The following is a 12,821-nucleotide window of genomic DNA, read 5'->3' as shown; positions in this document are numbered from 1 at the left end:
TGAATGCAATTCAACACCGAACAGTTTGTAGAAGATACTGCACTGTATATTACGCATGCGCATTGCTAATATCAACAAAAAGGCTTCAAAATGGCCGATATTGGGCCAAAGTCTGGGTCAACAGACAGCAGCCGACAAATGGATTTACAAAACCCATCAAACCGTGATGAAGCCGGTAAGTAATTCATTGAAACAATTAAACTAACATTGAGCACATGGCGATGGCACGTTTTAAAAATCAATTAGGCCTATCTGAACATGCTGAAAGTGAAACTCTCATAAAATTTAAGCTTCCAGAAGTTCCACCATGTCCAGGCTCCAGCAAGGCGCCGGCCCAGGGCCAGGGCAGGGCAAGGTTGGGTTCCTGAACATGCTGAACTTGGAATTTTGCATTAGAAGGTTTCCATGTTTTCCTAAACCTTTTAAGAGCATTTTAATTAAAGTTGCCCCATATGACCCCCCCCCCCTTTTTTTGTGCCCTTTTGATGTGCCAAAAGTTGCTTGCTCCCTCCACCCTTGAATGAAAATGAAATGTTGGAATACCGGTACCACAAAAAATGAATTGAAATTTGAAGCTAACTTAACACTCATGTGGTACTCCGATTAAAAGAGGATGCAAAAAGTGTATGATAATGGCTTAATGCAAGTAACGGTGGAATCTCCCATCAATTGTTATCATTATACGAAGCAAGATCGCAAGGTGCATATGATATAGCTAGCAACTTCTGTCAGTCACTTCAGAAAAGGGATTGCAGAGATCTGATCGATGTCGATACTCGGACACAAAATTGAGAAGCTCAAGAGCGATTGCATCATCATTTTGGTCTGAATGTTGTGTCCAAGACTATATTTTGCATGTTTTAAAGTGTAAGAAAATAACTTCTTGCTATCCATTTTTGTCATTTCACTATTTTTCCCATGCAGCTCTGAGTCCATCACAAAAAGTAAATGGAGTTCTGGCAGAAGTTCTTCCATGGATTCTGGTATCAGTGAATTACCGTCCAGTCCTCATGGCACACCGTCCCCTATCATGCCTCACTCACCCACCAGACCAAGACCAAGCTCTGGAGACAGGATGCACTCCAGACCTGCCTCAAAGAGATCATACAGACAATTTATTCACAGACCGACAGATGGGGATTCAAACTCGCCATCTAATTCAAGACCTAGTTCTGCCTTTTCAAATTACAACCCTCTTCCTCATATTGGAATGCAAGACATTTCTCAAAAGACATCTGGAAGCCATGACTTGCCAGAGTCCCATCAAACAGAAAGCAACAATTCTCCAAACAGAACTTCTAAGTCATGTGTAAGCGAAGCATCTAGTACAAGTGTTCCTCAAACATCATCAAGTCCAAGACCACCTTCTGCAAAAAAAGGTGTATCAGTGATGGATCTCAGGCGGAAACAATTTGCCAGAAGAAGAAACTCACAGATTGATGCATCTGCATCATCAGAACCATCTGAAATGGAACCAAGACTCTTGCTAGCTATCAAACTTCCAAATGGTCAAAGACTCCAAAGATATTTCCGCCCATCAGATGATTTTGCAAATGTTTGTAAATTTGCTGAATTAGAAGCAAAACTGTCATTTTCTAATTGTAATATGTTCATTAATCAAGTGCCTAAAAGACTAATAACTAATTGGAAAGAAACATTCCATGAAGCTGGGCTTACGGATAGAACCCTCTTGTGCCTAGAGGAGAAGGATGATTGATGAAATAAGCCGGGGGTGGGGGGGTGTCTCCAAAAATATTTGTAGAAGAAATTGTAATTGTTATGACCCATTTTATGTAATAATATTGAGCTACAAAAGCTTACAAACAGCACCTGGGCCAATTTCATCAAAATTGGGCACTTTCTAGGGAAATAGCTAAAATGCACCCAAGTTAATGTAAGTTGGGCATATTTTTCTCTGCCAAAACCCATTGATAACAGGGGGGCTCTATACCAAAACTGTGGCACAATACCTGTATACTATCAACAGGGAGACCGCCTCCCGTCGGAAAATGAGAATGCTTTATTGAGGTGATGTAACATGTAGCTGGTGATGGTGCTTATCCAGCAAACACAAAATGTTTCCTTGAAACATTAAATGCCTAGCCAGGTTTAGATCAGGGGGGGGGGGTATATAAAATGTATAAATCGTTTTAACAACATTCAAAACTAAATTTTTAAGGGGGGTACTACACCCCTGCCCAATTTTGCGCCTATTTTTGCATTTTTCTCAAAATTATAGCTCATTGGTGACAAGTAAGATATGTATATTATAGGGGCAAGGACTACAACTACTGCGCTGGAAGTTTTATTTCAACACAGACAACAGTTGTGGAGTTACAGTCAAAAATGAGGGAAAACCAATATTTGATCAATAACTCAATAACTACTTGCCTTGAGAAGCTGAATTTTCAGTGCAGTAGTTGTAGTCCTTGCCCCTATATACATATCTTACTTGTCACCAATGCAGTATAATTTTGAGAAAAAATGCAAAAATAGGCACAAATTGGGCAGGTGTAATATTCTTAAACTTACTGTATAACATTCCAACATATTGTTATTTTAACTTGAGAGTGTTGATGAAATATTTTGTAAAAATGTTTGCCAGCAGATACTCTATTTTTACAATAACATGTTGATAACATTTTTTAACATTACAAGTATTTTTTAATAATAATATGTGTTTAAAATGTTTTCAATGACCTCTATGTAATCCGACATTGAAATTTTGTTCAAAAGTTTTGACCAAAACCAAGACGCATTTATTTTTATGTTTATAACGTTTTGAAAACATTTTTGTGTTTGCTGGGTAGTTCAATCATTTGTAATACATATTTGGAAGTGATTTGCCAAAAATCTGTCACAGATGTACTAACTTTTTATTATTTTTAATGTTTAAATAAAAGGTGCTTTCTAAATGGACCCACCAAGCTTGTGATTTAAAAATCACATTTCCAAATATCAATGTACTTGGCCAAAACAAAATGGTTGGTTGCAACTTGCACTTCACAAAAAGAGTAACAAAAAAGAAAAAGACCAAAAACACCCAACCTTTTCTTGGGTAGCTACTAGATAGGGAATTTTCAATTAAAAACAAAATGTTTTTTTTCATCCTGCCATTCATATTTAAACCAGCTGGAGTGTAAATAAACTTTTAAACAATTTTTAGAACATTCAGAAAGAAAAAGAAACCTTTTTCAAGAAAGAAAAAAAAATCAGGATATATAGTTATGTCTATTCTTTTGAATATTTTTATCTCGTTTTCAAATTTGATGTGGGCAGTGGATGGCAACTAAGCACCACCCCACCTCCGCAATTTGAGATAATTATGTCATATTGCCAAAAACTGTCTTTGTTAACTTTTTTCTATTACTGGTAAAGATGTAAAAGTCAAAGGATTCATGAAGTTTTTGGATCCTCCAAATATTTACAAAATCATTCTGTCTTGCAGTGCAGTAAAACACTTTATTATGTGTTGGTATAAAAATGAATTAAATTTCATCATTTACCTCTTTCCAACCAACTCATTTACTCAGCTGGCAGAGCTTGGAACAATAAAACAGGAGGTCCCTAGTTCAAATCCAGGATGTTGAACTGTGAATATTTCCCACATTGTGTAATGAGAATTTCAGTACATTTTAATGTCTTATATTTTTAAAAACTACTTTGATACAAAGTACATTGTAATTATTGTTGTTTGCAAGTGTTACGTTCACTGCCGGCTTATCTTCTTAATAAAACTATGAAATCACACCATCAGGCGAAGTTTTACCATAATTCTTAGACTTGGGAGTCCTTTTATTCCTCTCTCCTCTTTTTTATTCCTTCCACTTCCATAGTTTTACGACATCACGGTCGGACATTTCATTCAAAAGTGAATTACAATAATAAAATACATTCGCAATCATGGCGCTACGCAAATCTGCGGACATAGCGCGCCACACCGCGTACTAGTTTGAGCGCATATTGCAATTAATCGCGCATTGATAACATTACCACATGACACTCCCCGAACTCCTATATGATTGTGTCAATCATCTCAAAAATGCACATTTAAAGCCGGCAGTGTCAGTGAACGTAACATGGTGGCAGCGGAAAAAGTAAATCTACAGGTACGCCATTTCCAAGAAATAGCCTAAGAAAGACTCAAAGAAATCACCAAGAAAACATCAACGAAGTTTTCGAAGAAAGAAACTGGAAAATTACCAAAGAAAACATCAACAAAGTTTTCGAAGAAAGAAACTTGAAAATCGACAAAGAAGGTCTCAAAGTCGCTAAAGACTAGTTCAGCTTTGAAGAAGAAACCTTCAGTGAGCTAGCCATATAAAGAAGAAAGAAGAGGACGCAGAACTGATTAACTGTTGTATTGGAAGCCCGCGGATTGGAAGAAAGAAGAGAGCGTCACAGATAGCTTCGCTACAGAAGAAAGAAGAGAAGAAAACAGAGTAGCTTCGTGACTGTATCATCATCAATTCCGTTCAAATACCAGAACTGTGAGATTTGATGCACATTAATACATTTTCATCGTTGGAATATATTGCTGATTTGTGTTCTTCTGGAAAAAGACATCGTGTTTTCATCAGTGGCAGTGTTGTCTACATGATCTACGCATCGGTGTGGCAGAGTGATGTGGAAAATGGAATACGAGAGGCTGTCTTCAGGTTCTAGCCTGCTTGGATTCCTTGCTAAATGACCAGACATTTGGTATGATATTTTGACTGTTGGCCTTTTTACTTGAAGACAATCAAGAGATGTTCATATTTTCACAGATGAAAATGATCAGTAATATATTATAAAATTTAAATGAGGATTGTGCGATAGTGAAGCAAGTATTATAAATATTGCAAATGTACGTGCACAAATGAAAAGGTACGTACAACGAAATGTGTATGCACATATCAAAATTAAATGTTGTATACATCATGTTTAGTAGAGATGTAGGCCTAAGCTTACATAATGCACGTCAATCTTTGTGGCATTCAAAAATGTTTTGTTGTGTAAAGCATAATTGCGTTTAAAAACAAAGATAAACAGCAATGAAACATTATATTGTTTTAATTTAGTGTTATCATGCACATGGACAAATGTGTGCATTATTTCACATGCAAAAACTCGAGCCAGAGTACAAAAATATGTGTAAGATTTTTTATTGGATTGTTGTAATAAGCGACGAGCGTTTGGGATTGCAGCAGTAGTGCGCAAGTCAATCGAGTCGACATTTCTTTAAAAATTGAAATGAAGGGATAAAGTAATATAATATGGTCGTCAAAAAAACTGTTGTGTTTAAAATAAGATTTTATCACAAAATGTGCGTATTGATCAGGATTTCATGATGAATTTAAATTTCTGGACAAGCGTTTGGTATTGCAGCTATAGTGCGCAATTAGTCAAGCGACATTTCATATAAACATGGACATGTATAACTTAATTCATTATGTTTTGGAGAGATGGAAACTTGTGTGAGATTATCATTGGAGAAGAAATTTATCACATAAATTTTATTTGTATTTATGACAAATGTACGTTTGGAGAATATTTTATAAAATGAATTAAAACGTGCATTAAAAACAAATGTATGCATGAAATTATATTTATGCACACAAAAAGATGTAAATTTAACGCGATTTAAATGTGCATTTTTGAGATGATTGACACAATCATATAGGAGTTCGGGGAGTGTCATGTGGTAATGTTATCAATGCGCGATTAATTGCAATATGCGCTCAAACTAGTACGCGGCGTGGCGCGCTATGTCCGCAGATTTGCGTAGCGCCATGATTGCGAATGTATTTTATTATTGTAATTCACTTTTGAATGTAATGTCCGACCGCGATGTCGTAAAACTATGGAATGGGAAGAAAAGAGGAGAGAGAGGATGGAGAGGAATAAAAGGACTCTAACTAGTCTAAGAATTATGGTAAAACTTCGCCTGATGGTGTGATTTCATAGTTTTATTAAGAAGATAAGCCGGCAGTGAACGTAACAGCAAGTCTTTCAAAAACAAGTTAATAAAAGAAATACAATAATATTATTGCTGAGTGTTAGATAAATTTGTGATTTTATTTTTTTTTTTTTTTTTGCACCATATTTTTAGACAGTTACAGAATATTCGGTGGCTCCACCAGGAATTTTTTCAGGGGGATATTGGGTGGCTAAGTGAATATCAAGGGTGGGCAAAATCAACAAATTTTGCTCAAAATTGCCCTAAAAGTGGATAATTTCTTGCGTTTTTACTGGGGGAGGGGGGAAGAGTTGTGATGGGGATTTTCCCACATGCCCCATGTTGGGAAAAGGGAGGGGGTCTCACTCTTTTCATTAAAAAAGGCAATGGCATTATAAAAAGGGTGATAGTGAAATATAAAGAGTGAGGTAAATGTCTACAAAAGCAGGGAAATTGATGAGTAAAAAACTTGAATAGCTTTTAATTGGTCAATTGCCACGATCAATATACAATTTAGATGCTGCTATTCAGCTGCTTTAGACCAGTCGGTCTACAATCCAGGAAAAAAAGGTTGGCACACTTTGCCTGTCTTTTGGTATATCTCTTCCCCCGCTCCCCCAATTCAATGTTGGACCAAGCCATGTTATAAACAGGTCCGTGAGACCCTCCAACATTGAATGATGGGGAGTGGGGAAGGGTGAGATATAGGGGGGAGTCTGTACTTCACTTATATTGCATGCATGTTTCACTAGCCTCTCCAATTTTGATAGGGCACGCATTTCCATTGTTTAGTGCAAGTGTGTCAACTATTTTTTTTCCTGGATTGTAGTCTTGTTTATAATTTACAATTTGTTTGTGTTTTAAAAGATTATTATTGTAAAGGGTGGTGTATGACAATTTTCAGTATAAAGGGTGCCTAGATGAAAAGGGTAGATCAAAAGAAAAAAAAGAAGCAGGTTTTGTTTGAACTAAATCCCCGACCAACCTGAGAACTATCTGCGAATAAAAAGATTTTACAACAAACAAACCAAAAAACAAAACAAAAACAGGCCCTCCAATGCATAGGCCTAAAAACCAAAAGAATTTAGACAAATTTACAGCAAACAAAAGATTTAAAAAAACTCTTTTTACGGGCAATTTGAGTTTCTAATATTTTTTTAACCACCTTGTGACTGCCCTAGCCTATCCCACAATTTGTTTTATTTCAATATTTAGAATTTTTCAATATGAGTTCGTCATTTCTATCTCATTCTGTTTCATTTAGTTTCCTTTTATTTGCCAATGCAATCAATCAACATGCAATCCAATCAATCATGACAGGATCCCACTGCGATGACGGAAAAGGGCACGTAAGGTTGCAGCGCACACTGTAGTTGCAGCGCTCCTTTGCCAAATCGATAGTATCTTACGCATACCTTCCTTATCCCTTTGCGCTTATTTTGTATTGTCGAGCGAGCCAACAGAAAGGCCATGGCGAAGCGCTGGTGCATAGCGTTACCATGGTGCTCGCTGTACCGTAAACAAACTTTGTGTACGCCTAATTTCGTGGCAGCACCACAACAGCACACTGAGCACAGTGACACAACGACAACGTGGACAGCAGTGTGTAAGGAGTGAACTTGATAAGCTTGAAGTTTCCCGACTTCAACACAACTTTTAGGTGACTTTATTAATAAATTATTAGAACAAATGGCGCAAGGAGATCCTAAGAAATGGTCACTACCAGGCTGGAGAATAGAACAGAGATACGCAAACGGAGTTTTGATTGGAAACTGGTCGGAAGAAAGAAACAAGGTAGGCCAAAAGTTTCAACACTTCCTTTATTATTATGACCGTTGGCGTTGTTATGGCAGATCAACATGCATGAGCGATATAAAGCCTCCGGGTTTAATGCCTACGGTTTATAATTACATGAATTATATCATCATGTTTCAAACAAAAAGAAGACATAAAAGTCATATTAAAGATCTTTGACTTTGATTAGTCGCAGATATTAAGCATGTTATTGTTTTAGACAATCACATAGTATATAGGCCTACTTTGTAAATTTATACTGCCTGGTTTCCTTTTGAGTCTGTCTCTTGGGAACAAGGAGCCTAAATTCATGAAAATAGAACTATTTATCAGAAATATTTCTGCTAAAAAAGTCATCAAAAGCTTCATCTAGGCTTATAGTCTTGCCCCAGTTCTTCTAAAGGTTTTCCAGAAATCAGTGTCAGACTGTCAGTGAACTACAATACAATGTACCTGACAATGATTCATTAGTATTGAATCACATTATTGCAATGATTGATTGGTGATTGGCAAAATTAAATATATGATTACATGTATGAATGAATACAATGGCTGTTTTCTTATATTTGAGTTGACAGAGACAACTGAACTTTTATTGATCAGGTGCAGGTTTTGGGCATCCCAGTTTAAAATCAATTTTTGATGATAAAAATTCATACGAAATTTTACAAAATGATACATGTAGTGTAGTTGGAAATGGAAATGTTTATTTTCAACTCCACTCCGGATCATGGTCTAGTCTACAAGCTACTGTATAAAATTACTCTGGATGTGAGTCCTGTGACTTGCTTTATCTTTAAACTTGAATTTTAATTACAAAACACACATGCAAGTCAAGCAATAAATTTATGATCCAATGTTTTTATTGATTTTCTTCCAGTGGGCGAAAGGACGCTGCAATCACACATCAACACATAGATTTGATTATAAGAACAACTCAGGGTTTAAACCAGATATCTACACAAGGCGGAATGCTATGGTGCAAAATGAGGTAAGAATTTTATGTCACATATGTCCGTTATTTTTAAAAGAAGGTAACCGTCTTTAGGTAACCGTCCTGACACCGTCCGTGCCAGCAGGGAGAAATTCTGGATGAAGCGCCTACGTACCATCCAGCCACATGGTCTCAACATCCAAGAGGGAAACGATTAACTTGGTTTTCATTATCATAATATTCCAACCAACCCCCCCAATTTTTTTTTTTTTTTTTTTTTTTTTTTTCCTATTTTGTTATTTATATTTTCCATCCACTTTATTATTTTAGTTTTTATTTCCTTTTACTTCCATCATCATGTATTATGTTTTTGTAGTTTTATTTTTACCACACATTTTCATTTTTCTATTCAGCCCATTGTCTTCATTCATTTCCTTATCCCTCTCATCTCCATTCATGACATCCCACTTCCTGCCCCAATTCCCAGGAACCACTTATGTCTTCCATTGTCTTGCTAATTTCCTTTTCCTTTATGTCCATGTCACTATATATATGCATGTTTGTGTGTTGTCTTGTCACTTTGCCTTTGATAAAGATCCTGCTAGGATCGAAAGCTCAGGCCCCTAAACTTTGAAATTTTACTTAAACAGGCTATTTTTGTGGATAAGCAGTTTACAACAGCTCACCTTTTAACATTTTTAAAAGAAGGATGAAATACTTTTAAAATTGTCCATGATCTTGGACATTAATTTATCTTGTTTCATTTGTGAATGGTAATGGTATAAGGCCGAGTTCAAAAAAATTTATTCAAAGACTGTATGTTTTTTATTTAATTTGGCCTTATCATTTGCAATGTAACATATGAGCTTTTTGTTATAGACCACTCATCTTTTGATGGTGCCATGACTCAGTGCCATCGCAGACACATATTCGAAGCCACAAATTTTCAGTTAAAAAAGAAAAAGACACAATATTAAATGATAAGTTTTATAGACTATTAACATTTCATTACAATGCAATCACCCAACAAAATGTCTATTTAGAGCTTTGTTTAGATCAAATTTTTTTTTTGGGGGGGGGCAATTTGCCATCCTTTTTGTTATGAGATATATCTAACAGGCGGGTCAAACAGTTTTTTTAACTTCATTATTATGTTTGATCTTTACCCCATACTCATTTCATTATTCGCATCCATTTTCTTTTCCTCCACAGGGCCTTAGCAACAATTTAATCTTCTCACATCATAATGCTGATTACTCCAGTAACTTAGTATCCTGGTACGATGAACACTTTAACAAAAGAGAACGAGGGCCACAAGATGCGCTACCTGCTCTTAGACACTGGGATTCACATACGTTGTCATGGCAACCTGAGAAAACAGATCATCCTCTGAAAGGTGAGTAATTAGGGGAAAGTTTCTTGTCTCTATGTTTTTAAAATTTATTACCAAAATGAAGAATCATATGTCAACTTTGCAGAAACTGAAAAAACTATGAAATTTAAATCTTTTCTTAGTGATATGATTCATTAAATTAAGAAGTATGGTAATCATTGGTAATGTAGTGTGACAAATCATGCTTTTATATGACCTGAGCAAACTGACATATAACATTTTGATAGAGTAAAAATCAGGACGCAGCAGTGATTGAACCCCGGTTGCTGGATTACCGGTCCAGAGTATAATAGGGTGCCGCCTTCTTTATTATTTAAATCATGCATATCACTGAAAAACTATTCCTGCTGTCACCACCACTAAAAATCACAAAGTAACCTGTGACAGTGTCATCCAAGATATATCTTTAGAAATGGTTGCTTCTTTCTTCTTTTCAAATCAATTTTTCGGTTCTCCTTTAGGGTTTTATTTTTAGTAAAATAAATTGCAAAATTGCCATTGCTATTTGCCAGCAGTTGTTTGATATCCTTTTTTGACATATGTGACACGATCAAGGGAAATGAGTCGGATGTCGCTAATGTTGATTTTGAGATATTGGCAAAGAAAGTGTTAAAATTCTTTTGTTTTATATTGTTTTCAGCGATTGATAAATTGATGTAACTTCACAAAGAAAAGTCATATCAGCATGGGGTTTTCAGTTTCTGAAAGCTCTAAATGTCCTTTTTAGAAACATGTGTAAAACTCATTTTTGACCAGGGCCGACATGTGACTCATTCCCCTTGATCATGTCACATATATGACATTCTTTGAAAACGATGAGGTCCTTTTTATTTAAAGGTTATGAAGAGGGGTAAATAAATACAACATCTTTTAGTGATTCAAAATTCATACTTGAAAATTCAAAAAGACTCAACTCCAGGAAATCATGTGGGTGGGAACAAGAACCAAAAAAAAAAATCAATTTTATGTGGCCTAAACTGGGAAAAAAATATGCAAGACAAAATAAATCTAACCATGTAATGTAAATTTCATTCTATGTTTCAGGTGCTCCAACAAACTTTGGTCTAGCAGAGAAAACAATAGGAAAGTGGGGTACAGAACAAAGTGACGCTGGATTAGGAAACTATGGCACAACATATGGTTCTTCCTTCAGTTCACATCCAATGAACGCACTAGTTACAAATCATTTCTCACCTCCGAAGGCAATGTCCACACGAATGCATCCAATGAACAAAATTAATAAGGACTTGGGCTTAAGAAGTGTGAATGTTATACAGACTCCTGAACAAGTATTAATGCCATCAAGAATGCCAACTGCTGCCAGTAATAGGATGCCAACAGCTACTAGTAGCATAGGGCCAACACATGTGTCGGTGTAAGAGTTGGTTTGTGTGTTGTGACTATTTTTGTGTCTTTGTTGATCTGTGGAATGTAATAATGTTTAGATTTGTTATTTCATAATTATGTGAAATTGGAAGTCACCATGTTTTGAGTGTTTGAACAAATATACAATAAATGCTTTTTTGATGTAATGATGATACTATTTTTACACTAAACTTTGATTAATTTTTCAAATGTTCAGAATTTATCTTCATGTGCAAGCGGCATATTGGATGGATGCATCTAAAATGTAATTTACCATTGATGCAAGATGTTTTATATGTTATCATCAATTGACAATTCTACCAAATTATTTGTCAAACCACTTAAATTTAAAATTATATTACCGTACTAATTAGATACATTTTAGTGTGGTATTGGGCATAAACATATGTTTGCCTCGTCACCCACCATGTGTGTTCATGTATAGTGCAGAATAAAAAAAAACAATTTCTCTCTCCTTTTGTTGTTTAAAACAAATTATCCTACAAAATCATCTAAAACTCCAAAAATAACTGAGAAATCATGAAGGAAAAAACAAAACAAATGCATTGCATTTTGAACCTCCCATGAGACCAGAAACAAACCATTATTTTTTTTTGCTTTGAAATCCAAGTTATGTTAACTACAGCATAATTCGATGAAGTTTATTCAAATATTTTTAAAGTTAAATATTTGACCAGTTATCGGTGGATGCTTGAACATGTCATTATCTTGTTAAAGTCATTTGAACATAGAAGCACACAGATTGAAGCATCTGACGTCATACTTGGCATTTCTTGGATGATGATTGGGCCTAAAAAAATTGTTTGATTGGCGTAACCCGACCTACCCTAGAAATAGCCCGACCCTGACTTTTTTTTCTTTTCTTTTTTTGCAAAAAAAAATTGGTTAATTAAATTTTTTTTAAAGAAGAGAAAACGTTTGAAGGCCTTTTAAACAGCAATTTACAGCTTTAAAAGTAAAAAATAAAATCCCTACCTACCCACCTTCATTTGTTTATGTTATGCCAATCAAACAATTTTTATTAGGCCTTATGCCTAAAGTATCACAGATATTGATTATTATATCATGCTGATTAAAACCAAATAATTGTGTCCACATAATATTAAGATGTTAAAATGAAATCATTCAAGACTACATAAAGATGTTATACATGATTTGCTATTGGAAATGTTTCAACAGCCAAAACGAACAAAACTTGAAAACAAAATATTAAATATTGACCATTTGTTTCCAAGGGCCAAATCTATGCAAAGATGAAAATTATGTTTTGTTTCTTACATTGCCTTGACCAAAAAAAAGAGCAAATTTAACCAAATACAGTAAATTCTATGCAAATTCCAAAGTATCCAATGTCTACCATATGACCGTAATAATAT

The 12,821-nt window shown here is 35.3% G+C and overlaps 2 protein-coding genes across 2 annotated transcripts; both read left to right on the top strand.

Annotated features, from left to right (window-relative positions):
• Positions 1-9: 9 nt before the first annotated feature.
• LOC140156358 (uncharacterized) lies at positions 10-2,152 on the top strand. The gene is made up of 2 exons (XM_072179327.1): positions 10-175; positions 925-2,152. Exon 2 carries the CDS (start codon positions 974-976, stop codon positions 1,715-1,717), a length of 744 nt encoding a protein of 247 aa, XP_072035428.1. The 5' UTR covers positions 10-175; positions 925-973; the 3' UTR covers positions 1,718-2,152.
• A 5,362-nt stretch (positions 2,153-7,514) lies between these two features.
• Positions 7,515-12,310, top strand: LOC140157114 (cilia- and flagella-associated protein 107-like). The gene is made up of 4 exons (XM_072180190.1): positions 7,515-7,732; positions 8,613-8,723; positions 9,879-10,062; positions 11,104-12,310. Exons 1-4 carry the CDS (start codon positions 7,628-7,630, stop codon positions 11,436-11,438), a joined length of 735 nt encoding a protein of 244 aa, XP_072036291.1. The 5' UTR covers positions 7,515-7,627; the 3' UTR covers positions 11,439-12,310.
• Positions 12,311-12,821: the final 511 nt, after the last annotated feature.

The sequence above is a fragment of the Amphiura filiformis genome, chromosome 7, assembly GCF_039555335.1.
Source record: "Amphiura filiformis chromosome 7, Afil_fr2py, whole genome shotgun sequence".
Classification (NCBI taxonomy): Eukaryota; Metazoa; Echinodermata; class Ophiuroidea; order Amphilepidida; family Amphiuridae; genus Amphiura; species Amphiura filiformis.
This window is presented reverse-complemented; position numbering and strand designations above follow the sequence as displayed.